General features: G+C 42.3%; 1 protein-coding gene across 6 annotated transcripts in view; it reads right to left on the reverse strand.

The window, feature by feature from the left end:
- Positions 1-647: 647 nt before the first annotated feature.
- The window catches only part of RGS7 (regulator of G protein signaling 7), a 343,507-nt gene continuing 317,935 nt past the window's right edge, over positions 648-26,219 (reverse strand). For 2 of the 6 annotated variants that reach the window (XM_075748791.1, XM_075748787.1), the window contains one exon: positions 16,533-17,193. In XM_075748791.1, coding sequence (XP_075604906.1) covers positions 17,143-17,193 — 51 coding nt within the window. In that variant the 3' untranslated portion in view covers positions 16,533-17,142. Of the gene's footprint in view, positions 1,216-16,532; positions 17,194-26,219 lie in introns of those variants that run through there. The other 4 variants (XM_075748785.1, XM_075748786.1, XM_075748789.1 and 1 more) reach the window with 4 other exon arrangements.

Raw genomic sequence — 26,219 nt, forward strand, 5'->3', positions numbered from 1 at the left:
GGGACTGGAGGCCGTGTTCAAGTCTCTTGGGATCACCCCAGAAATAAAAATCACTGTTATTGTGATGGTGTAGATCTAATTCATGTTATTTGCTTGGTAATATTAACGTGCCCTTGATTGCTACTTTGGGGGGAGACAGAGAGAGAGAGAGAGCGCACAGGTAGGGAGCAGGCAGTTGTAGGGTATATGGCCACTGTAGGGCAAATAAGCATTTGCCTTTTCAGGACAGGCACACTCCAACAGCCAAAGCAATCACAAAGAGGTGATCTGACCTTTTAAAATCAATAGCATCACTGTCCCCATGTCTTCCTGGAGACAAAGACTATTTATAAAAACAGAGTTTGCTGGATCATGTTGCATGGTTCAGTTTACTGTTTGATATCAAGATCTTATTTAAATGGGGGTGTGTCTGTGTGTGTGTATATATATATATATAAATTAAAGAGAATTCAATCATTACTTTATCAAATTTTGGTCTCATCTGACCTGACAATTCCCATTCTAAGACCTGTATATTTGGTATAATTCTTGTCAGAGTATCATTTCTGAACATAAAAGCTCCAAAAGGTTTAAACTTTTATAGCCACTCTCCTGTATCCATAGAAGAAATATATTTTTACTGCAGAGGAAAATGACTTGTTTCATGCTTCTCACATATTATCTTTATTAAACGTTTGGACAGATACGCATCCATTTGTTATATAAATAATCTATGGCTTCTTAGTTTGCAAATGCTGGTTGAAAGTTCACGAGAGCAGGCTTTTCTGTGAACTTTCTGTGTTTGTAAGTTCAGACACTGTAATAAATCCTGAGACTATTGACTGCTTAGCAGCATTTTGCACTGTACCCCAATGGCTAAAACAGGGAAGCTGGGAACTCTACATCTGAATATTTCGAAACCTCTGAGCAGCTTGATTGGAGTTTGATTTTCTTCTTAAATAATGCAGGTTGTTCTGAAGAGAATGTATAATCGCAATTATCTGATAGTCAAATCCTTGGTGGCTAACGTACAAAGCTCCACTACCGCTAATAGAGGTTTCATTTGAGCAAAGCTTATTGCAGCATTTTGTAGTCGCTAGAAAAAAAGTGTTCTTTGTGCGTGCTGTAGTTCAGAGCTGTAAGGTCTTTGTGAATGGTTACTCTCAAAGCGCTACAGAAGTTCCCCGGTTCAAGGTGGCTCCTGGCTCCTCGGAAAAATGAATGTGAGGTTCCAGCCTGGGAGGAGAGAAATAAGTGAAAAAGGAGCATCCTTGGGCTAGGCAGGACAGGTCTGCCTAGTGCAGCTCTGCAGCCGGGACCAGTCAATGCTATGCTGGTTCAGAAGGAGGAAGAAAGTTGAGTGCTAACCCCAGTAAACACAATGAGCATCCAAATTCTCAATCACAGTAAAAGCTCCTCCAGCCCATTTTGTCAGAGCAAAAGGATTTTCAGATTATAAAACCAGGAGTCACCATGTGGTCATCTAACCACATAATTTAGGACACAGAACATCCTTGAATTTGATCCAGTTTAAACTTGAGTACATCTTTTAGATTAAGAAAACCCAACAACATCTATTCTTGATTTAAAAATTACTAATCATAGAAAAGCCACAATAACCTATTGCAATCCACGCCAGCAGCTAAGTATTTCACTGGTGAAGTGTGGGGATGTGTAGCCTTTTCCTCCCGCGCATTTGTTCAGCTCCAGCCACCAGATCTTTTTATATCTTTATTTGCTAGATTGGTAGAGGGTTACTCCAGAAGTAAATACTTACCGCCCATAACCCGTAATCCTTTAACCTTTTCCTGATACACTTAAAAGACTGAGTACCTAAAACTTACACCGGAAGGTTGTTTCCAGTTTTCTGGTCGCTCCCAGAGCTGTTGCCCGCACCCTCTCCGGTGTTCAGGCAGTCTTTACGAGTGCCAGAAGCAAGCATCGTATGGAGGAAACAAGCCCTCCCTGTCAAAAATGCGTGCTCCTGGGACTCACATTAGTTTTCAGTCAGTTTTACTCCCAGAGTTCAGGCCCAGCTGATGCCCTGGAGACGACCCGGCGTGTCCTGTTTAAGCTCACTGCTCCCAGAGGAGGGTGGTCCCGGCAGCACGCGCAGCCCATACTCCTTGTTTCTCTGCATCTGACGTCACTTTTGCCCACTGGATAAATGCCTATTGCTTGGTCATCTGCCATCAAATGACTGAGCACTTCAGACTTTTGCTTCTACAGTTCCTTTAATCCTCATTAAATATGATAGCCCTCATCTTTGTAACATCTGCTGATGTTTTAAGTGATGGTTTTATTCTCTTGCTGACCCTTAATACTACCACTGTACCTAACAGTAAAATTAGTACCACCGTTTTCAGAATACTATCAGATACAAAGCTGTCCACTGCTGAACTGTTCAACTGCTGAAATGTTAGCTAGTATCATCGTTACTCTGTGTAGCTTCATTTCCCTTCCATTTCACTTCATGTCTAAGATATTATACAGAGTTACTCTGCTGCATTTTCAGCTCAGAGAGGTCTCTCTCAAGTGAGGTAAGGAAGGTTGGCAAGTAGAAGTAATTGTCTCTGTTTCTATCGTGCTTTTCAGGTGAGAGTGCCAAAGTTATTTATTAATTAACTCCATGAACTAATTGAAGTAAAATATTCTGCATACTAATCAAATAAACATACTATACATAGGTGAAATGAAAGTCACAACAAAGATAAATAAAAGTTTCACAAGAATTTAGTGACAGACTACGAAGATGACCCTGGGAGAAACAGAGAAACAACTCTCTGGTGCCTTGCTTTATTCATAAAGGCAAATTCACTTTCTGGCCTTTTGAAACTGGTTCATAATCTCAGCTCCACATGTCAACTTCACCTCTTTTCCCTCTTTCAAATGGTGAGCATCTTTTGATATGTTTGATAAGTGTCTGTTAAACAATTCCCTTCAGAGTGCCAAAAAGACACATGTATCACGTAGAGAAAAAAATCTCATGGCTCTTCTTCCACATGAACTTCTTCAAAAATAACCAGCTACAAATAAGCAGGGATGCATATTTTCCATGATTCATGCTGCAGAACCCACCATAGACTGTTCTGTGGGACTGTTGTACAGAATCCGAGCTTTCACAGAAAAAAACCGTTACCAGGCGGTCTGATGGCGAGGGAAGCATTCCCAAACAGGAACGGAACATGAATCAAGTCGGGATGACTCAGATTGTTTTTGTGATTCTGCAGAGAGACAATCCGAGATAATAGCTGGGTTGCGTGAACTGTTGCTATAATTTTTTGCAATAAAAATTCAGCATACAATGACTTATATTCATATTACTGTTGTGAGTTGGGATTTTATTTTTACTATGTATATCAAGAACACTGTAATACTTGTATTTCTAGCCCCTCCATGTGAATAAACACATAGAAAAATATTTATTGAAGTCCTCTGTATGCTTCATAGGCAATATGAAAAGTTTCATCCTAACAAACATAGCAACATCCCTTCTGTAGGCTCAGTGAAGTGCATTTTGATAAGAAGACAGTACTGTCACAGCAGGACTGAGTTACGGACGTAGGTAGCTAGCCTTAGGACACCAAAGAATTTATAACACAATTGTTACATGTCGAAGCTTGAAGCTTATGACAGAACAACATTTCCTTTCCAGATGGTGAAAAAAAAAGAGCGACTGGGAAAAATAAGCCAGAGACTTTGCTTAAATATATAAATTAGATTTGTGCTGCTTTTGATACAAAGAAAGAAAGAAACCCAGGCTGTTTCTGTTTCACAAAATAGAATTACTGCCCAGTGTTGTACCTAGTGTCGTGTAGGCAACACAAAGTATCAGTACAGCTAAAGGACATCTCTGATGTTTGTGTGTTGTACAGGCAGGTTAAGTAAATGGTTTAAATTTAACTAACCAGATCCCATGACTCAAGGTGAGAAAAATTCTTCTTTAGTGCTGTACTCCATCCTTTGCCAGAAAGCTGTTCCCAATCAAAACTATATTTATCCATTATTTACCAGTTTAGTCAACTGAGGACAAGTTGTTCTGAAAATATTTGTTTAGATCAACCAGCCAGGCAGCAAGAAAAGTAAGGAGAGGAAAGAAAAAACACAACAGAAACGCATCTAAAATTCCAGGGAAAACCTTTCTGTTGACTTTATCAGGATTTGGCCAAGATCTACAGTCAACAGATGGGAATGATGGCTATTAAAATAAGAGAAAGAGACTAGAGACTCTAAAGAAAGAAGAGGCAGAGATAGGGAAGTGGTGGGACCTCCCCACGTTCCCATGAAAAAGGGCAAAATGCAGGTCCAGCTGCAAACAAGCAATGGAAGGGAACGAAAACTGAGAAAGTAAAGTAAAAGATGTGTGACAATTGATTTTAATGGATAAAGATGTCAGGCATTGACCTTGCCTGAAGATTTTCCAGAACGGGAAAATCTGCAGACAAGCTGGGTTCAGTATGGCTGGCATATTAAAATAGCTGGAAAATTTGGAGAGATTATTCATATCTGAAGCTTTGGGAAGATCACATCTGGCTAGTAGTAAAGGGAAAGATTTGTCTTTCATTTTAAATTAAGTTCAGTTTGGAAATTATTGAGGAATTTTTGTAACAAAATTGTTATTGCGGTCCTCCCTTTGAGAGAATATTTTAATTTGTAATTCTTACCCTAACAACATGACTTCAGTAGGGCACAATGAGTGCAGCGGGTATATATCGGTAATGACCATGAAAGGACAAACACCGCACAGGCAGAGGAACCCACAGCAAATCTTATAGGATTCAGGAAGGACAGAGTCTAAGTTTAACCACAAAGAAATCCAAACATGTTAAGAAATGTGACTGAAATGAACTGACTAGCAAATCCTCCAAAAATCAGTCTTTGTGGGGAGAGTAAATGTAGAAGGCATGTTGTCTTCTTAATCTATAACAGACTGACACATCTTCTGAAGAACAAACTGCAATTCTTTCTAAACTACGAAGCCTTGACTGGAGACAAGGCACAGATTTACCAGCCAGGGAAAAGGTCCTTTAGCTGCTTTCCTCTTGCCCCAGCCAGACCTCCCCATGCCACTCCCTTGCCTGTTTTTAAATAAAAACATCCAAATATGTAGCTAGTAGAGAGAAGGGTGGATAACCAATAGATGGGTAGACAGTAGATAGAGATGGCTTGTTTTTTTCTCCTACAGTGTTCTGGTTTGTGAGGCAGTAGCTTTATTTTCCTTATCATGTCTCCCCACCAATGATCTGTCTTTCTTGAATCAGCTTCCAGTGCAGTGAATGGTTTCCATTTTTAATTTATCATACATAGGTTATTATAATTTTCCCTGTGGACGTGGGCAAATAGCTTGCAGTCTTGACAACCACATTATAAATGATGGAAGCACATGATGTTAATGCTCCAGCTAGTAGAAGAACCCAGGTGTCCAAAACTTTACAGGGTTTACAACATGTCAGTCTTACAGATGCAAATCAGGACAGAGATGACCCATGGCAATAAATACCGTTATATGGCCAGGTCTAATTTTTCATGGCCACCACTTTCCTGCAGCACATTCAGGTACCGGTGTCCTTGTGAGTTGCAGCATCCTCCTCACTTTTGGATGTTTGCCCATGTCATGGTGTGCCTCCTCCAAGGCCGCTATGCTGCTACCAATGTCATTCTCAGGCTCAGGCCCCTCCTCGCACACAGGCACCATGGTCTGATTTTCCAGGTGAGCAGTCTACTGGTCTTTCCCCCTCTATGTATGTACAAAGAGATTCTTTGAACAAAACCAAGGAATAATCTTGCCAGACCTTCTCCAGATTCTTGGGGAATGCAATAAGGAGAGCTTGACTGACAAAAGCTGCCTTTGACAATCAACAAACTGTCACAAAGTTGTTTCTTTTCGTAGAGTAGAACTGAATTTGCTAGCACATTACACCATCACCTCCCAAGCAGTAAAAGGCCCATGTAGGATTTCACAAGAAGTCACATAAAGCCTTACTACCAAGGGGAAAGAGTAGTTGGTAGCAATCTCCCAAATAGTTATGCTTCGAAAGCATCAGCCCGTAGGAGTCACAACAATGTTCAACACTCCAGAAGCTCCCTTGAAGTGATCAGATCTCCCATTCTCCATCAGCAGCTGAGCCAGGTTTTGAGCCAGCAATATTTCCACACAAATTAGTAGTAGTAATAGCAGCAGTAGTAGAAATATTATAATTATATAATAGCATATAATAATATAATTATTATATAATAATAGCACAACTATAATAATATATTATGACATAATTATAGTCATAACATAATTATATAATAACAACAACAACAACGACAACAGTAATGATGCCTGCCCCTCCCCATCCCTGCTCCATATGGAAGCCTTTGTAAAACAGTTCCCCAGCAGAGCTGTGCCGGTTGCACACACAGTGGGCAGATGCAGAACGCATCTGCTTCAAAGGACACGCCGTCAGCAGTGGAGGCACTGCCACATGAAATGCCAGTGTACAAAAAGGCACCAGCAGACTTTCTGTAGGATCTCGTGGGGTGGGAACGTTGTTCCACCTGTGACCAGAGACAGGACCAGCCAGCCTGCACAACAGCAGAAAGCGACGTGCAGCCTCCATCCTACTGTTCCCGCTTGTCGCTCCATACACACTGCACCACACAACCATGCTCATTCACCTCGACAAATATCAGGTTGCCAGTGATTAATACAACCTGGGTTTGTTTTTTTCTTGATGATGAATGTTTCTACATTCCCAAAGAGTAATACACTGCCCCACTGCACATTTTCAATTGCCATGTCCATTTCTATAGAGCTGGGAGGATGGACCAACAAAAATTTCCTGAGATGATGAAGGATTTTGATGAAGGGCTCCCAGAACCCAGCTTCGGACTAGTTACTAATGCCTAAAGACGTGCCTATACAAGCCAGCTGGGAAGAAGCCAGAAGCAGGCATGTTTCCCTGCTCTGAGAAGCAGCCTTCCCTCTTTCAGCTGAATGCAGCACTACCTCTGGCACCAACAGCTCAGCGAGGAAGCAGCCCCAGATGCAGTGGTAGTGTGGATGGCAGCAGGGCATGGTCATGTTTCTTAGTCCCAGCTGCATCATGTGAGCTGGAGCCCAGCAGCCAGCTCAGCTCAGAGCTACGGCACGCTGTGACGGCCCTCCTTGCTCCCCTGGGAAGCCAGCGCTGCTCCAAGCTGCGGGAAAACCACAACCAAACCCTGTGTTTTTGGTTTCTACTGCCTGCCCAGCCACAGCATCAGACTGTCTCATTTTTAGCAAATGATGCAGACATCAGTGAATTCTGCAGATATTAAAAGACTATCCTCCAGCCTGCCCCACCACCTCTGAACGTGACCCCCCACCTAGACTGCAAGCCCTTCAAGTTATCCTTCATTTGTTTGTTGGTGTGCTCCCTTAGATCTGCAGATCGCTTTGATTATTTGAACATCTGGAAGTTGTCACATGCTTTTTTTGACCGTGACCATCTGAAATATTACGCAGCAGGACTTGGGGGGAGACACAGTAAGGAAACAAAAACATCCTACTCATAAGAACATGTGGCAGGAATTATCAAATAACACCATCCCAAAGGGGAGTGCTATATATCCAAGAAAAGACAAACTTTCTCTCCATCCCCTAAAGCCGGGACAATTGCTTTCCATAACATTCATTCCAGACATAAAAAAATATTACATATAAATATCTAATATATTTTTCATTAAACATTATGTTATGAAGGTTGGGTATCTACCACTAATGGGAGGGATGGAGAAAAAGCATTCCTTTCATCCTCTGAGTTTCAAAGGTGCAGAGTAGCTCTCTACATACATGACTCTCATAGAAAAGCCTCCCCAAAAGGGTTCCGAACCTGAGGTCATTAAGCTGTACAGCCCTGGTTTGCCTGTTGTCCTCACAGGCTGAGTGCAGTTTCTTTGGTAAAGCTGGAATGGGATATGCAAATAAATGAGATGATGGAAAATGTTGAAATACAGAGGCAGAGGTTCTCAGCAATCCCATCACACAGACTAGGGGGTCTGCAGAAAAAGGGAAAGGGAGCAGAAAACCAATGCAACTGGAGCCCACGTATTTGCATACAATATTTCAACACCCATAAATATAACTTAATTACAGATGTGGAAGTCCATAAAATTCAAGCACAGTTTTTTAGATTTGGTTTCTCCCTCTCACCAAGATACAGGTAGCAAAGTGTGGAGAGCCATAAAGACTGTACCGTTTCACTTTGGCAGTGGTTAACCAGTGCAATTTTAGCCCTTACCAAGAGGTTCATCCTAAAACCAGAACTAGCCAGGAGCAGGTTTCCTTCTGGCCAGGCTGTTTGCTTACAGACCATAGGATCGAAATCCCATTGCCCTTGATGCATTGGGGGGAAGAACCAGGAGCAGGGCTCCCACGCATGACCTCAAAGCCACCTTCCCCATGGGCAGCCTGCAGAAGGGGGCTCTCCGCTGGGAGAGACACACCCAGGCTTCCCCAGGTGCTCGAGTCAAATCTGTGTGACTACTACTTCCACCAGTGCTTAGCCTCTGTATGTCTCCAGAGTCAAATCAGACCTTGATGTACTGGCTTTGCCCCATGGCTGCTGTTGTTTCTTCTTCGTTTGGGGCTACTTTTATATTCAGTGGCACAGCACTGTGATTTTTCATTATTTAAATCAGTGCCCATAGCTACTGAAGTCAATTTGAGACAAGCCTGATGTATCTTGATACAATCCCAATGACCTACGACTGCAGCAACATCAGTTCCCAGGGACTGTTTTAACAGAGACGCTCTCCTGTGATGTAACATAACAAAAATATTCCACGTTCTTTTTGCTGGGATATGAAGAAAGGTGGATTTTTGAATTAACAGCTACTGTCAGTCATGCCACGCCTGTTTTAGCTGTTGACCATGTGATTAGTAAAATACGCGTTGGTCCCATCAACTTTTAACGAGGCAACGCAGTTTGAGATCAACCTCAGCACAGGATAAATCATGTCCTACTCACCACGTGCACGTAATTTCCAACTCCTGCACTCCTGTTTACCCCCACTGCATTTTCTCTTTGGGAACCCACACATTCACCAGGAAAAAAGCTCCAAGGGGAGAGGAGAAGGACAAGGGAGCATTTGAGTGGGACGGCCTTCGGCTCGGGCAGCACAAGGCGGGTGGCCGCGGCCCTGGCAGCCCAGCGGCTGCAGCCCTGGGGCCCGGTCCCGAACCCCCGCCACGGGGTGCGCGCCTGGGCGCTGCCCACTCGGGACACGTGGGCTCCTGCCTTCCCCCGGTGAAATCAGTAGCTTTGCGCCGTGTGGGCAGCGTGGACGCCCGGCCGGGCGCGGTTCCTGAGCGCACCCACGAGGTGTCACTCCTGCCACGCCGCCCGCGCCGCGGGACCCCCACGCTCCCGGGGTGCGCCCCCCACGCTCCCGGGGTGCGCCCCGGCCCCGGCCCCGGCCCCGGCCCCGGGCCGCTCCATCCTCCCCGCCCGCGCCGCAGCAAGGGCAGCGCTCCCCGCTCCCGCTGCAAAGGGCGCCTGCACCACACACACCCGGCAAATGTTCTGGCTGCTGAGGCTGGGAGCACAACTCGCCATTACTGCCCAGGCACTTTTACCATCACCCTGACTGAGGGTTTAGAGGAGAAAAATAATCGGGTTTGTATGTTTCCTATGAATATCAGTTCTCAGCACATAAAACAGCAAGACTTGACCACAAAAAATAATTATAATAATTAAAAAAAAAAACACAAAACAAAAACAAATGGAAAGATATGGCATATTATTACTTCAGAGCTGTCAGAAAAAATAAAGAAAAAAAACCCAAACCACCAAACTTTGGATAACACCAAACTAGTTTGCTTTACTATGGTAAAGAAAATTGTTTTGACTTATCTTCCTTCCTTTGTTTTCAATATAGCCAAAATAACGGGCTATAATGAATCCCAGAAATGTCCCATCCAATAATTTCCTATAATTAATATTTTTCATATTCAGCATTACACAAGTCAAATAATTACCATTCAGTTTACACATTTTTCCTTAGCAGAATTAAAATTTTGGCAGTATTGTACCAGATCAGCGCTGATATGCTGGCGCTACCGTATCAGTACCAATAAACAGAAAGTAATGATACCCAGGAGAGAGAGTTGTTAAAAGCAGCCATTTCTGCATTACATGAAGGACTCATGCTGGCTGCTGCAGACAGCTCTGCTCTGACAGAGCAAGAAGAAGCAGGCAGCCGCCGCTGCAGCTGCAGGCACAAGACTGCAAGGCATCAGTAACGAGGAGTAATGAGCTCCATCCTGGTACAGGAGCTTTCAGGAACTGCAAAAGGATGCGGCTTCCATGGCAACATTAAACTTCACCACGCTGGGCATGTAAAGGCTTTTTCTTCTTGCCCATCTTTTTTTTTTCTACACAATTCATTCGGGGCAGCACATTCAAAATTTTTATTGAGATGAAAAATAGAAGCAGCGGACTCCTTGTGGTGTGAAGGGTACATAGGTGGAAGTCCTCCTGTCTTCTCGATGCTCAGCCTTTTATTTCCCAGTGCTGAGCCCCAGGTCAGGCAGTGCCACCAAACACACACGTGTCCTGTTGTCTCTCACTCCTCTTCTGCTTACTCCTGAGGCTTGGTTGGTCACAGCATTGAACATTCAGAGCGGGAGGTCAGCAGCCATCCGTGAGTGCTCTCAGGATGCAGAAAGCGAGCGACAGTCATAATGAGAGGCTGGTGGTGGGCCTTGATGTCACTATCCCAGCTGTTATTTTTATGCTCTTTTTTTATTTTTGTCACTCCTTCCCCTCTCTTTTTCTCTTTCTTTTATTCCTCAAGGTCTTGTGGCCTCCAAACCCTTGGATTTTTCTCTTTCTTGTTAAAAAACACAAAGTGATCAATGCCACTTTCCCTAGTCTGTGCCACTGGGGAAGGAGAAAGGCTGGCACCCAGCTGCAGCACGGTCCCCTGAGATCCGGTCACGGTCAGAGGCATGTTCTGCATCAGCCCTGGCCCTAGCGCTGGCCTGCTTCCCTTCAATGCTTTCCCTCCCCCCGACCCCCCCCCCTTTTTTTTTTTTCCTTTTAATTTCTTTCTATTCCAAGAAATATAAAACAGAGGAGCTAAGCGTAAAGAGCATCAGTGGACACCATAGGAACATGCGGGAGGGATCAATGGAGCAAGGATCAGAGGAACAAAGGAAAAGAACCATAAAAGATAGAGAATCCTAAAAAAAGATGTTACTGAGGGGGAGGGGGAGAGAAGAAAGAGTGTCTGAAAGAAGAGACGAGCAATATAAAGAACAGTGTGTCAGAAGAGATGAACTCAAAAAGGTCACAGATTTCAGGTTATACATTCTTCTCTGCCAAAAGGCGGGAAAGTAAGTTCCATTAAATATGCCATTGCCACTCATTTTTCAAAAAGGAGAGGGGAAAAGGGGCAAAGAGGTAGATAGAAAAGTTATATGAATAATGAACTGCTTCATTTATGTGATATACTGGAAGGAGCAGCCACAAGGTTAAGAGCAAGGGTGGTAAATAGTATCTCCTTTGAAAGCTGGCATCTGTGATGAATCTAATAGCTTTCAAAATCTAGTCAAATCAAAAAAAGAGACAATGACGGTGAATGCGGCAGATTATATTTTGGGAGTGAAGGAAAAGTACAATAAAAATTGTGCAAATGCCACTAACAAGGTAACATTTACAATCGTGTCTTAATATTGTTTGATATTTACTGTCCATGTCCACACTTGTAAATAAGGACTATCATCTAGCATTTGAGCAGGTTCTCAGAGTTTATTGTCATGGCAATTTCTTTTAACAATTTACACATATAGATCCCTTACGGCAAATAGTGAAGGCAGTACTCACTCTCATTCGTGCATCTGGCTTAAAGCACCAGGGCAGCAGATTCCTCACTCTCACCCACTCCCAAAGATACCACAGGTAAAAGGACTATGAGTATTTCACAGGGTAGAATCAAAAAGGAAAAGCGACCTTGGTAAAAGAGAAAGATGGTCTGAAAAACAAAGACACTACTCAACAGACAGCTGAAGACACCTTGTTGACCAACGAAGGGTCAGCTACGCAAAAGGGGAACAACCAGCTGTGCTTTACTGCAAAGGATCTGGGCATCACCGTGCCGCATATGCTGGCACAATTCAGTAGTGGCCATCTACTGCAAAAAGGGCCAAGCCCCATAGTTGTGTGTACAGACAGAAGTGCAACAGCAAATCCTCCGCCCTCCTCCCATAAAACCTGGGTGGGAGCCCTGCAGCCTGCTCTGGGGACTGTCCTCCAAGAAAGCTGTAACACCCCCAACCCAGTGGAGGGCAACGAAGTCACTCAGCACTTCAGAAAACACCAATAAGAAAACCAAAGGAGGATGTAACGTTGCAATGGCCATTTACCTATTTGAAAGGTAGGGAACATTTTATTACAGTGATTGTAGTAGTCTGGTCAAAAAATAAAGGGATACATTGAAGCAAAGAAGATTTAGTTTAGATATTAGGAAAAAAATTTTGTAGTGGCAGAGATAATGACTGTCTGGACAGCCTCTGCAGTCCTCAAGTCCATGTTTGTACAAAAAAACTCCCCCCATTTATTTGTACCACATGTCACTTGAGGACTCTGCAGTCTGCAACAGCATGGGGAGGGGGAGCCTGGCCCCAGAGACATCGTCTTCTCTTCCCCTCCACCTCTTTGCTGTTGGGGCTTCAGCCTGTCTTCAACTCACAGGAGACAAAAGCATTAATGTGTTTAGCACAGTCAGCTCAAAAGGCAGACTGGTATGACTCACAATCACTTAGTGATTTGCTTAAACCAATTGTGGACACAGAATATGTTTAAAGAAATCGTTGCTAATTTACCTTGAACATCTTGGGATTAAAACCTTGTTTCATATTAGTCCCGATAGCTATTAATTTTCTTTTAGCAAAATTCCTATGTTTTATGCACTTAAGTTAGTAAGTCCAGTGGTGTTAGTTCTATGCACAACATCTCTAGCTAGAAAGGAAATTTAAAATATGGCAATTTTAAAATCTAAATTCAAATGGCTGTTAATCAGTTGGCATAAAGATAAATAAATGGAAGAGCCACAAACAAATCACTGGAGGTTCTCAACTCCTCATTCCAGCTACTTGAAGAAAGCAGCCTTCTCTCACTTTAGTTGTCTGCTTTGTCTTTCATTCATTTTTTTAAAAAAACATCCTAAATGCATTCCTACAGGTCTCGTTTTCTGGAACTGGTTTTTGCCCTCCTATTTCTTATTTCTTGGGTGACTATTTGGTGTGTATGTCTCATGATTTCAAACAATTTTAGGGTTGCAGTTTGAAAAAGGCAGTTCTCTATATTTGGTATTAATTGCTTTCTAGCTGAAAAAATGTTGGATTTTAAAGGGCCAGCCACAGTTGGTCTTGTCTGATTTTTTGGGGTTTGATTCCAACCCTGCGTGGCTGTAGCCAACAGGCTGGCAATCCACCAGCTGCATTCAGCCTCTCTTGCTCCTAATTACTCAGTTCCCCAGTTCTCCTCCCTTGTCGGTTCTGTTCTGGTCAGCACAATTAATTTCCGTTCCTTACTCCTGCATTCACCTTCAGCTCATTAATTTTTGGCCAGTCTCCACTACTGTTTCAGCTCAGCACTTTGCAGTTTCTCTCATCACCGTTTAAGGCCTTTCTCCTCCCTCTTTGGTTTTGTAGGGTTGAAGGACAGTTTTTAATTGCACCTTATGGAAGGAGGGATGAATGTTTTGTTGTTCTCAGGTAGGTGCCAGGGAAGCTCCCGTCTCTCCCACTGGCCATTTTCCTTCCCAGGCTGGTCTGGGAGCACAAGACCATCTCAAGGATGCAGCAGAACCAGCAAACACTTCTTTCTGCCACAGGCTTAAGAGCTGTTTCATGCACAAGGATGCATGAGGAAAGGCACTGTCTGATGAACCCCAACTCTCGGACTGAAGTTCCCAGCTCCAAGTGGTTATTTTAATGAATATTACAATTAATATCCCTCAACAGAGGGTGTTTCCAGCTTCCTGGGCAGCGCCAGGAGGCACCGATTGATGGCTCTTCCCCAGGAGACAAGAACTGCAGTCCCCTCAGGCTGGGTTTCTCTCTCGGTCCGTTTTTCCTCAGCAGAGTCGTGGCCTCACTGAAATTCCTAATGGCTGTATCATTGTGTAACCAAAATCATACTTCAGCTGTTTGGTGGTTGTACAAACATGCCTTAATCTGAGTTAATTCCTGGAAGTGAATCTTCGTACAAATTTAGAAACAAACATTTCTCTTTTCTCTGTGGGGAAGTAAAAGGATGTTTGCTCCTACATGGAGTTTCCATTCCCAGTACTGGCAGATGACAGTGATCAGGTGAGGTATCAAAAGATCGCAGACAAACCCTTTAAAAATCAACTGGTTGTAGAAGAGATTTTATTTGGTCTGTCTGGGCCAAATTCACTCATGTGGAACAGTGGAGTCGGGTCATTTGAAACTACGCTCAAATAAAACCTTCCTCTCTGCCTACTTTGAAATCCTTATTAGTAATGCATAGTTTTCCTTTACAGACGGTGTGTTAAATCCTGTGCAAACACAGGAAAAGACGTCCATTCAATAGAGACTTCATATTTATTGAAAGAAAAGAACTAGAATAATTACAAAACGGGTTCAGGAATACAAATGCTCCACATCTTTTTATCACAGTTCGTGTTGCAAAGTGATTTCAGAAAAAAAAAAAAAATAGGGTAAAGTTGCATGAAATACCTAATGCATGATTTTGAAACATTAGTTATTAGAATGGAGTGATTCTTCAAAGGAGCCACTGGTATCTAATTAGTTAACTCCTAAGGCAAAGCAGGCAATATACCAGCTGATGCAATGGGTGGCAGCAGGAGTTTGGAAATAAATATCTCTATTTGGCACTGAGAAGTGAAACAGAGCTCAAATTTCTGTGGATTGCCTGGCCCCAAGTTCATGCCTCAGAGCTCACATTTCTGTGGTAAAGGAAAATTAAATCTGAGTTTAAGATCTGGGGTTCAATGTGGCTATTTATTAAAATTCATCTGGCTTCCCTAGACTGTGAATATTTTGAGTTGACCTAGATGGAGCTCTTAAAAAAATCAAGCTCTCCAGTGTTTTCTGATAAAAGCTTAGTAGAATTGTGCTTACAAAAACTGAGACACTTTAAAGGGGTGATTATCATCCTAGCTACAAACCAGAAACACAGTGGCATGTGAAAACAAAGAACAAACAAAAATCCCAAACCTCCAGAAACCCCAACCGAGCAAAAAGCGGGGGAACAGCCATTCATGGTGATTTATAATGTGTTTGGTCTTGGGTTCATTCAGACTGCCTCCTTAGAGATGCTGCAGTCAGGGCCACGGCTGCACCAGGCTGCCGGCAGAGCCGGTGGGGGAGCCAGCGGCCCCAGCAGAAAGCAGCTCAGCTCCCTTCTGCCCACAGCGGCTCGGCGCAGGAGCCCTGTCCTTAGCGGCAACAGCTCGGGTGGGTATCTGCTGTTAAATGTGATGATTCTAGCGTTAATGTATTCAAATGTATTGCCTGATTGTGTCTATGACTGTCCCACTTTTGTGTGTGTGTGTGTGTGTGGGCATGTGTTTTCAGCTTTGGTAGTCCCTTTGAAACAAGATTCCTGTTTCTCAATATCAGACCAAAGGCAGTACGACAGATGGTACTAGAGTTGGCTCTCCTGAGTCTATCCTGTGCATCGCTAAGGAGGCTTGTTCGTCCTATGCATCCTACGATGCCCTGGAAGTACCAGCATTTTGTCGTTCGACTTAGTTTCCATCATCGCTTTTCTACTTGGAGATTCTGCCTACTATCCTTACGTCACCTCTCTCAGTCAAAAGTGCTGTTTCTTGGGCCAAGCAGAGATTTCTGGTTCCAGCTCAGTTTAGCTTCAGAAGCCCGACATCTGCTGCCTCACAGGCAGCGGCTACATGCCCTCATACATCTGTCAACAGGTCTCTGCATGAGTTATCTCAGCAGCAGACGTACAACAGCAGACCTGAACAGAGCCCTTGAATTCAAAGGACAGCCTACCACCAACGGTTTACTCTACAGACAGCACACTCAGCACTCCCAAACCACTACCTTTTCAGCTTAAAATTGCGTCACAAGTGACAGCGAGTGCATTGCGTCACAAGTGACAGCGAGGAGCAAGACACACTGCCCTTCCTATTTAGCAAGTATACGCTTGTGCTCTCAGCCAGCTTTGTTCATGTCCGTTCCTAAGGAAATGCAGTTCAGTCGATCCGGTCTCGGGCAGCGACTGAAGGGCTGTGCAGGCTGCACTGCTACGGAACGGGTCTAAGCTTAAAGAAAGGTTTGCTGATGTGGTGATGAGCAAGCTGGAAAGGTCTCTCTGCTGCTAGCTTGATAGAAGAAAATAAAAAGTAAATGATTATCAAAAACGTGTGTTTGATTAGGTGTCACTGAGAGAAAGAAAATGCCATTTCATGTCACTTTTTAGAAAGCACAAGGTGTGTAACTTTTGGGGATGATTTTGCTCTTGACTAATCTTCAGATTCGATATTAAAATCTCAAACTTCCCAAAGGAAAGAGATTCTGCATCTTTTAATGAAAGATAAAACAACAATATAAACATACACAAATTTACAGAGAAAGGATCAACTTTAATACATCTGGAGTAAAAGGTGTTCTTTTTTAAATATGGTATAAAAATAAATGCAAGAAACATTAACAGAGAATATACAGACAACAGACAAAGACACAGGCTTTCTTTCTCAATGTGAATACATCAGTGAAATGAAACCTTCTGTGCTAATTTATTGTGCAATAAATGTGATGCCATATGTATATTTATTAATATATGCATTTTTTACATTTCTTCCAGTTTTTTGACGTATTTTTTTTAATAAACTGTGCCTAGCAGAAGCTTTTTTTTCACTGTACTTGAGCTTGCAGAAAATAAAAAGACACAGATCCAGCTTGATATGAAGGAGGAAGTGAGCAGACAGTTTTCGAAATGGAGGCATCGAAAGGCTAGAGAGTCCCTCGGAGTCTGTAATGCCTTAGTATACACAAAAGAAAACAAGTCAGGTCCTTGCTCATGCAACATCTTGTTCTACTGTCCTCTGAGTCAGGCAATCAGTGAGCTACAAAGTATGTATAATGATTTGAGTCTGCTTCCATGCTACAAGGTGATCCTTTTAGTAGGACTGCACTAGACTGGTTAACCTCTTTGATGTGAGCGATTTCCCCTGAGGAAAAGATAAAAACAAAAAACAAAAACAGAAAACAGAGGCATGATCACTGCAAACCTGTTCATCAGCAACCACTTAGTGTTGCCACATCACTGTCAAATAACTAGGGACACCAACTGGAGTCTGTCAAATCTTAAACCACAGGATGCCCTTACACCTAAACACCTGCACTGCCAGCCAGCCAGATTGTTTCACAGAATAAGCCAGCAAATTTAAAGGTCGTTTTTGAATGAGGTTGGGTTTGGCTGAGGAAAAACTCATGCTGAGGTTTTTGCTGTCGGTCACACCCAGAACCTGAAGAAGGCTACTACAAGCGAGAGCGCCTTGTGCTACAAAGATGAACGTGCAAGTTGGAGTAGCTCTGTCACAAAAGACAAAATGCTACTTTAAAGTTCAGGTAGGAAAGTAAGAGGCAGATTGCATATAGGCAAGAAAACAGCTTTTCCATGAACGCAGCTATCGGATTGCTGAGACTCTATTTACTAGTTATAAGGAACATTGGTCAGGTGTATTTCATGTGACTGCATAACGCTGCTTTGAAGGTGTTTGGATTTCCACATTGTTATTTTCCTCATCGTTCCTTCTGTTGCAAGGATGCAGTTTCAGGCTTTTAGCAAGTTTTTTTTATAAAGTATAATGACTGTCCCACAAGTGCTAGGTCTACAGCGTGAAGAGGAGGGCGTAGGGTATGTCACCATGGTATATTTCAGGCAGATTTGAGCTTTAGCTGAGCCAGATAAAAGTCATGAAACCGCGTAAACAGGAATCAGCTCTCCCAAGTCCACATAAAAGGAGTTAGCTCTCCTAGGGCCATCCTGCCGTGACTCTGATCCAACAGAGCCAGAGCTGGCACAGCAAGCTTACATCACTCCTCAAAATACCACGGGCATACCCTGATAATGTAACACAAATAGATCATAAAACATTAAATAGAAAGCGGCTCTCTCTAACTCTCCAGTTAGATATTTAATACTTACATTTATTGTATTGCTCATTTTAAGTGCACAACTCAGAAAAATCAAACTGATTTCAAGGGCACTACCGTAAGAAATACCGTAACTATGGAGAGATGCTACATTTTCTGCAGTAAATGGTAAATGAACTTATGCTGCCATATCAATGAGTTGTTAAGGCATCTGCTGTATTATAACTCAGTGGAATTACACAATTTAATACGTATTGTCATTATCAATTAAATTTATGCTTGCAAGCATCTGCAAGTTGGTTTGAGCATTTGCTCAAATGCAATATATCAGATGGGTCTTCACAAAAGGGAGAATAACTATTTTATTCTTTGTGCTCTGAAGTACAAGTTGAAGAAATTAGGATGAATTATTCCCTTACAATATAATTTTGAAGGCAACTCATGATCTGCAATGTTGGGTTAGACTGCTCACTCATCAGGTTCACCATATCACCTGGCAGTATTAGTACCTGCTTCTTGGACAGATGGAAAGTGTCCTTCCTGGCATGCTCTCTCCTCTGTGTCTAGCTTTCAGTCTTTCTACCTACGTTAAATCCACAGCTTCTTGTTAAGCCTTAAATTATGTTTTCCTCTTATGTAACAGGTAAGCTGTTATAGTAAGACATCTTTTCTTTTTGAATAGTCCAAAAAGTCTTGACAGCTGTGTGGCACTGGAATACAGTTTAAAACAGCATGTCCAAAATTAGGTGTTGTGTTAGGTGATTCATGATTGTCAGCCCTAGACATAATCGGAAAATATTGACCATACGCTTATCTTTGCCTTTCATTAAGTTATTTGTGCTTAATTTTACAGGTCTATAGGCCTGGCTACTTTCTGTAAATATGTATGAGTTCCCTTTAGGATTGGACTGCATAAACCAGTTAATTAAAACAATTCAAGCAGGAGTTCTCTATTAGTTATTAGAACAATTTGCTCAGTACTGCACTGGAAAGCTGCACAAGCTCTTGCTGTGGGATAAAATCTGTGAAATTTTTTTAATGCTTATCTGTAACAATTGATTATTTAGGAATTGTAAATTCCCTGGAATTTTTAGATGAACCATAACCAAATTCTAGCAACTCAGGAATGAATTGTGATATCACATAAACAAGGAAGTTTTGATGTAAAAGCAGGCCAAAAGGTAGCTGATAGTTGATCTGACTTGTATAATCTTATTCTACAGATTATTTGAATTTTCCCCTATAGACACAGTGAGCTGTCATGACAATGTTTTTCTGCATTCTACATCACTCACTCCCTGAAAATTGCTGGTCTTTGGATACCTTTTCTCCAAAGCGCTACAGTGATCAGGACTTCTCTGGATGGTCCTCTCCACCTCCTCTCCCTGCCTCAGAGAATATTACACTTCTTACAGGTACGAAGTCTCCACCTGAACAACAATAACATATGCTCTTTTCCCGGGTATTAGTAGTTCTAATTTCTCTTACAGTTGGAAAAGTGACAGCTTAGACGATTCACCCTCCTTAAGAGATCTTCTTCCATGTATATTCTCAATCGTACTTAGTTCTCTGATTGGGAAAATAAGCTTTTAACACACAGAATCCATAGAGGCCCCAAATACAGAATTATCCCACCTTCTTATTCAGATCTGCAGGGATTTGTTCTTTTCCAGTGTACAGAATATTTCTTTCAAACTCTGTTCCAGAGTATACTTTTACTTTAGCGCTGTATGTTAGGGTTTCATAATTATCACTTCTAGGAGATTTCCAGATTTACTCAATTTACAGACTGATGTAAGCCTCACTCCTTGTGGGACATAGTTTAAGAGCTGAGCCTAGCTATTTCTTTCAGATACAGCGTTAATAGAATTTCTGTAAGCTAAATTTTGATTTGAGAAACTTCATCTAACAGGCCAGTTTTGAGAGGTGTAGCGTATGAGTCATCACACATAGGAAAATATTTCCTGTGCTAAGGAGATTAAAGAGCAATTGGAAAAAAAGTTGGAAGAAGTAGTAGATGTTTGTCTGAAGAATAAAAAGGAGATCTCTAATATTTTCAATATATTCTTGCCATCAACATTTAGAAATATACGGCCAAATTCTAAATAGCATTAGGATTTTTGGCTCTATTGGTGCATTTTGGACACAAGAATTGAAACTATTTAACATTTTTACTAAGAATACCACAAGCCAAAATGAAATCCTGCGCACATACCCTGCCAAGGGAATTGGAGTATGAGGAGGCAGCACAGCGGTTGGAGTGAACAAGTACATCAAAAAAAATGAAATCAGTTGGCCTCAGTGTTCAGTCCCTACCTTAGTATAGTAAGTGTTCAACATAGAGGTGTCCTCCCAACCGTACTTTTAGAGAATTTAAGGGGAAAATTACAAAATCACGTGCAGATGTATGAGCTGCTAAATACCAACGTGCTGACTGACCTAGTTATGCAGCGTGACACTAACACCCCAAATAATCCGGCAAACAAGTCAGCAACAACCTCAGTACCTATGTGGCTTGTAAGAAATTAATATGAAATTTATATAGGGGCTGGAGCTGAAATGTATGGTAGAGGAAGATCAAGTCTTTTCCTTTTAGAAGATTAATTCTCTTCCTTTCTGCTAGGCAACCTCAATGGCTCCTTTTTCATGTTTCTTTATTGCCAGCGCAGATGCTACTCCCCAGGACTGATACCGGTAGAACTAGAAAAGAGAACTCCATGCATCTGACCGGGTAACAGAGAAACAGTGTGAAACCTGCTGTGAGCAAGATGAGATGCAGAGCGAGAATCAACCCTCGCTCTCACTGTTCCCCATCTGCTCACGTGTGACACACCTGCAGCACGCCGGTAGCTCGGCCGGCATCGGCAGGGAAAGCTCCCCAGTGATGTCGCAGTGCAGCACACACAGAGCTGGTATATAAACAGCCCCTGATAGAAGCACATCTGGAGAGGCACCGGAGCAGAAACAGTAAGTCCCTTTCCAAGACGAGGCAGCCCTTGCTCCTCTAGCAGAGGGGAATTGCTTTAGCACCACTCAGGGGGTCGGGATTCTGCTTCGATTGCCACAGCAGCACAGGATGCTGCTCTCAGCCACCCGCGGCAGGTGTATTTCTCTTTCAGACATGTGAGGAAGGGGAGCATTTACTGAATTTGGGGCATGAGTTGTCAGCACAGCTGCAGCGCTAAGTGGTTGCATGTGCAGGAAAATCCTGCCTATAGCAGGGATTTGCAGTCCTCTGTTCATTTCTCATTAGGGCCGTACCGTTTCCTGGAGCGGTCCATAGACGGGAGGCAGCAGCTGAGCGACTGCGTTCCTATCTTGGCTTGTTCCAAATCAGGTGACGCTCCCAATTTCTTTTGCCTTTCACACTAATCTTTACATTTACAGATGACCTGCTCTCATTTGTGATTAACTCACAAACTCTTGCCAGATGGGGTAGTTTGAACTTGAATAACCATCTGAATTGTGGGGTAACACAGAAGATTTTCCAAGGCACCAATGCACTAGAAAAATATTTTTAGCATGTTTGTCCTAGGCCTGACCCCTCAGGTTTCTACACCTCTGCAGTTCTCATTCCTGCAAATAGCTTAAGGCTCAGGGAAATGTTTGTCAGCTGGGAAATGGCAGACCCTGGCCTAATACCTGAATGGTATGTGCTGGCTCTTCACATGAACCTGGCTGTGCAAGTGCTGCTACCCCTCAGCTCTTCTCTCTGGCGCAGAGCACAGCAGCTTAGCTCCAGTCACTGCAGAACAGGACAAGGAGGCCAGTCCTCACTGGCCTGTCCCACAAATGGTCTTTTTGATTTTCCTCATTAGCCTGGGCATCATTCCTAAAAAACCCCTCAAACTAGATTTTTGGATTTATTATTGGTCTAAACTAAAAATTTCAATTATTTCATCAATTCTTTTTAGTCAAACATCAATAAGGCATCTCTTTCCTGATGCAGAAAAAGCCTTAATTTCTACAAAGACTTATTATTATTGTTTCGTATTTGTCAATAAGAAGCTTTGTGATTTTTTTTTTTTTTTTTCTGACTATTTGCTAGCTACTTTTTGGCTTAAATTTTAGGAATAACCTGTAAGTAAATTCAAAAGACTAATTGGCATTTCTTCCATGACTGCACATTGAACATGAGGTCCCACAGCTGATACTGCATTGAAGTTCATTCACGATGTAGTGCTTGAGAAAAATATAGCCCCTGGTGGGATTTCAGGGCTAGGTGGACTTTTGGTCTGGGACAGTAGGGCTCTTGTGTTCATATAGAAAAAATTCTTGATTAACAGATGAAATTGATATATTATCTGCCTTGTTTCTCAATAAAGGGACAGATTTTAACATGACAAGAAGTTACACTGCTTTAAGCATCTAGAAAGTCTATCCCCCACTGATAAGAAATGAGGAAGCTATTTTTATTAGTTTTCATTTCCATCTCTAGACCATAATTTGCTATGTCACATTAAGTGACATTGGACTGAGCCTCTGTGAAAAATGCTCTGTGTTCAATGGCCTTCACATTTCACGTCTCATGCATGAAATGGTCTCATGTTACTGGTTTGGAGGAGGAAAACATCTAAGGACACTGGGAAGCAAGTTCTTCCAGCTAAGTGGGAGAAGACTGATCTTTAAGGTCCCTTCCAACCCAAACCATTCTATGATTCTGTGATAACAGCTGGAAAGGGTAGGGGTAATGTAAGATATAATGGTTTTAAACTCAAACTTATTAAATGGGGCCTTGTTTAGGAGGTTATGAGTGAAGATAATTACTATCTGATGGCTCTCTAGTTTAATATATGAACTGAATTAGGTCTGCTTTGTACAGGCTGTGTTTTCATAAAACATGAAAACTTGCAACAAGCACATTTTTTTGCCTTCTCTATCATTGGGCAGCAACCGATGAAACTCTAACGCTGACAGCGGCATCTGTGACACCAGCACGTGACGATGGAGTATCTCCCCCCGGGCAGCTCTGAGGAGGGAGACCGCACCTTCTTGCCCCACAAACTTGGTTCCTGGGGAGACAACACAATTTGCATGGGCCGCAAATGAAATTAGCCCCATCGGCTATAAATGAGATCATTTCAGGCTTCTGAAGCGATGATCACAGCTAGCCACCAGGCTAGCGTTCACAAAGGTCTTGCTCCGACTACCACTCTGCCACTGCCACAAATCCCTCATGCACATGAGAAATGAAAGACAAAAGTTTTCCTTAAAGGATCTCTTTGTTCCCATCAACATTATCAGTGCATATTCACTTGTTTTTTTCCTCTGTAATGTAGATGTTAGTACTTGAGGTAGAGGAAGTTTCCTGATATTTTTAATTTTTAAAAATTATTTTGAAAAATATGGATTTTTTTCTTCCCCATGTAAATTCCTCAAAAGAATTTCACTTTTTTAAATGCCACAGAAACAGCTGATTTCCCTCTCTCTACTACTGCGGCAAGCAATGAGATTCTCCTGCTCCCTGCCTTACGCCTTTAGCTTCCCTACTCACCTCCTTGGGGACCTGCGGGTGACTAGACCTTAATTATTCCCGAAGAGAAACCGGAGGGGCTGAGCTGGTGACGGGGGAGCACAGAGCACACTGTGACCACCGCTCCCCGTGCTGCTGAGTCAGAGCTGTGACACTTGTGGGTGCTGGTGTTATTTCAAGGCAATGCACTTATCCAGTGGCATCATTCCAGCAGTGCTGAAGTGTATGTGCTCTAGATTTTCACACAATACCTGGGACTGTGAATAAGTGACGCAAGCCAAGAATAGCTGTGCTTACTACTCAGAGGCAAACTATAAAGTGTTCCATAATAAATATTACATATAGCAAATGCCAACTTGCTGTTACTTTATCTATTTTGCACTTGAAGGCAGACCTGTTTCTAACATTATTGTCAGTTGTGGACTGCCAAAGGCATTAGTGATTTTGCACTATAAAATCTTACAGAGCAAGCTAAATAGCCAATGTTTTTAAGCTGAGCATTTAGGGCTCTCAATGTGCACCAACTTATTGAAAGTTTTCTGGAAAGAAAACTCTCCAGTGTCAAAGTAACGCAGAGCTGAGCCTAGGTTTTTTTGTGTATATAGCTCCACTTTTATTTTTTCTCCATCAGACTAGAAAAATGACTCATTATATTAGGTTATTTCCACTTAATTCAAGGAATAGTACGGAGGGATTGGACTTACAAAGTTTCTAAACTTTCTAGTTTAACAAACCCTTTCTGTAGCAAGTATAACCCACTTTCAATCATCATGGATCAGGAGGCTCTTATAGTCTCTGTCTTAACGAATCAGGTTATGAATTACAAGGTCATCTTCTCAGGTTCAGTCCCTAGATGCAACCAAGATTGCTTTTTTTTTTTAAACACTTCAAATGGAAAAACCTGAAGTCTAATTTAGTTCAACAGAAACCCACTTTGATATAAGTGAGAAAAAAACCAGTGAAAATTAGTCTAATTTTTCTAAACCATCAGAGGAGAAGAGAAACTGTAATTCTCATCTTACTAAATCATTCAGAGACGACAGCATCGATCCAGGTTGCAGAAGACCTGCCTCACACCTATTTTCTGTATTAATCAAAAGAACAGATCTATACCACAGTCCCTCACTTCACAGTTGAACAAGTTAATAGGTACACTGTAGAATATTCTGAGAAATGTTTTCCTCATCCTTGCTGGTTGGAACCACTGTACCAAGGTAGATAATTACAAAATAAACTCATCATAACCAAGAACAAGAACAGAAGAACAGGATGCCTGGTGGCAAGGGGTCCTGGGGCAGTGGGTGATATGAATTCAGTTGTCTCGGAGAAAAGGTTTGCACTTGAGCATCCTGACATTCTGGATTAATTTGCAAGCCTTGGAGCTGCTGCTCTAATAGGGAATATAGATCTAGCAGTGACGTGTTTTACTTTCATACCTGACCCGACTTGACAGACTCCACCCGGATTCACAGGTAGTAGTTTGAGGAAAAGCAAAACCACAGTTTTTATTTTCTAGCTTGCTCCGTGAAAAAAGGATCACCCTCTTCTACTGAAGAAGTGCTAACGCTTCACATCCAGAAATCCTTGTTCCCATTTCTAGCTCACAGCTGGTTTATTGGGCCTGCCTGGCATCTCTGGCATCCTGCTATCCTGGTAATTCTGCCCTGAGATTAGCACGATGAAAATCAGGCACGCCTGCAGAGCGTAATGCTCCAGTGTTTGTGCACACAACCGCTGGTTTATCAGTAATGCTGCTCCGCGAGGGATTGTCGGGGAGTCATTTTAGTGCCTCCCAGTCTGTCTTCAGTGTTTCTCTTTTTGTGCTGTATTCTCCCCACATTTGTCTGCAGCTTGCTACTTCTCTCCTTACAGCCACCCGTCTATGTGCTCTTTACCGTAACTAATTCCTGATCCGTGGGCTGTTTAGACTCCCATGAAAAAATGTAGCTATTGCAGGTTGCCAGGCACCGTGACTGGGCACAAGCCTGACTCTTGGACGTCCCAGATGTACTACCTGCTCTCTATACTCTGTTGTATTAACATAGGCTCTTTTATTAATATGGAACTTCCTATGAAATTATCATGTAATCATCATGTATAATGTTATCATGTACAATGTTGTTTTATAGCTCAACCAGCTGACACAACACACAAATCACACTGCAACATGCTACGGCAACACCACCATGCAAAATATAGGGGTTTTTGTTTCAAACATTGGGATAGTTTCCTTTGTGGCTGTTTATTTACTTTTTAGAGTCCTTTACTGACTTTGTCCCATTGAATCCAAATTTCTTCCTGATTACAGTGGATTCAAAGCATATTACAGGAAGCCTTTACCTATAAGAAAGTAGTTAAAGAATTACAGTTTTGTTTTAACATGGGAGATATTCCCACAACCTCATACAACTTTGATCTTTCACTGCATTTGTTTCTTTTTTTGATTACTAGAAAGTATATATATATTTTAAAAACTTGAGGAAATACTCTTGAGCCTCATTATACAGGAGGCAGTTTCTGAGAACTGCTTCTCCTTCCCTAGAAACTAAAAAACAAAAACCATGATCTTTGCTGAAAGCTCTCATATTTTTCATATCAACGCACACAGCTCCACTAACCAGGTCA

This window comes from Balearica regulorum, chromosome 3, assembly GCF_011004875.1.
Source record: "Balearica regulorum gibbericeps isolate bBalReg1 chromosome 3, bBalReg1.pri, whole genome shotgun sequence".
NCBI lineage: Eukaryota > Metazoa > Chordata > Aves > Gruiformes > Gruidae > Balearica > Balearica regulorum.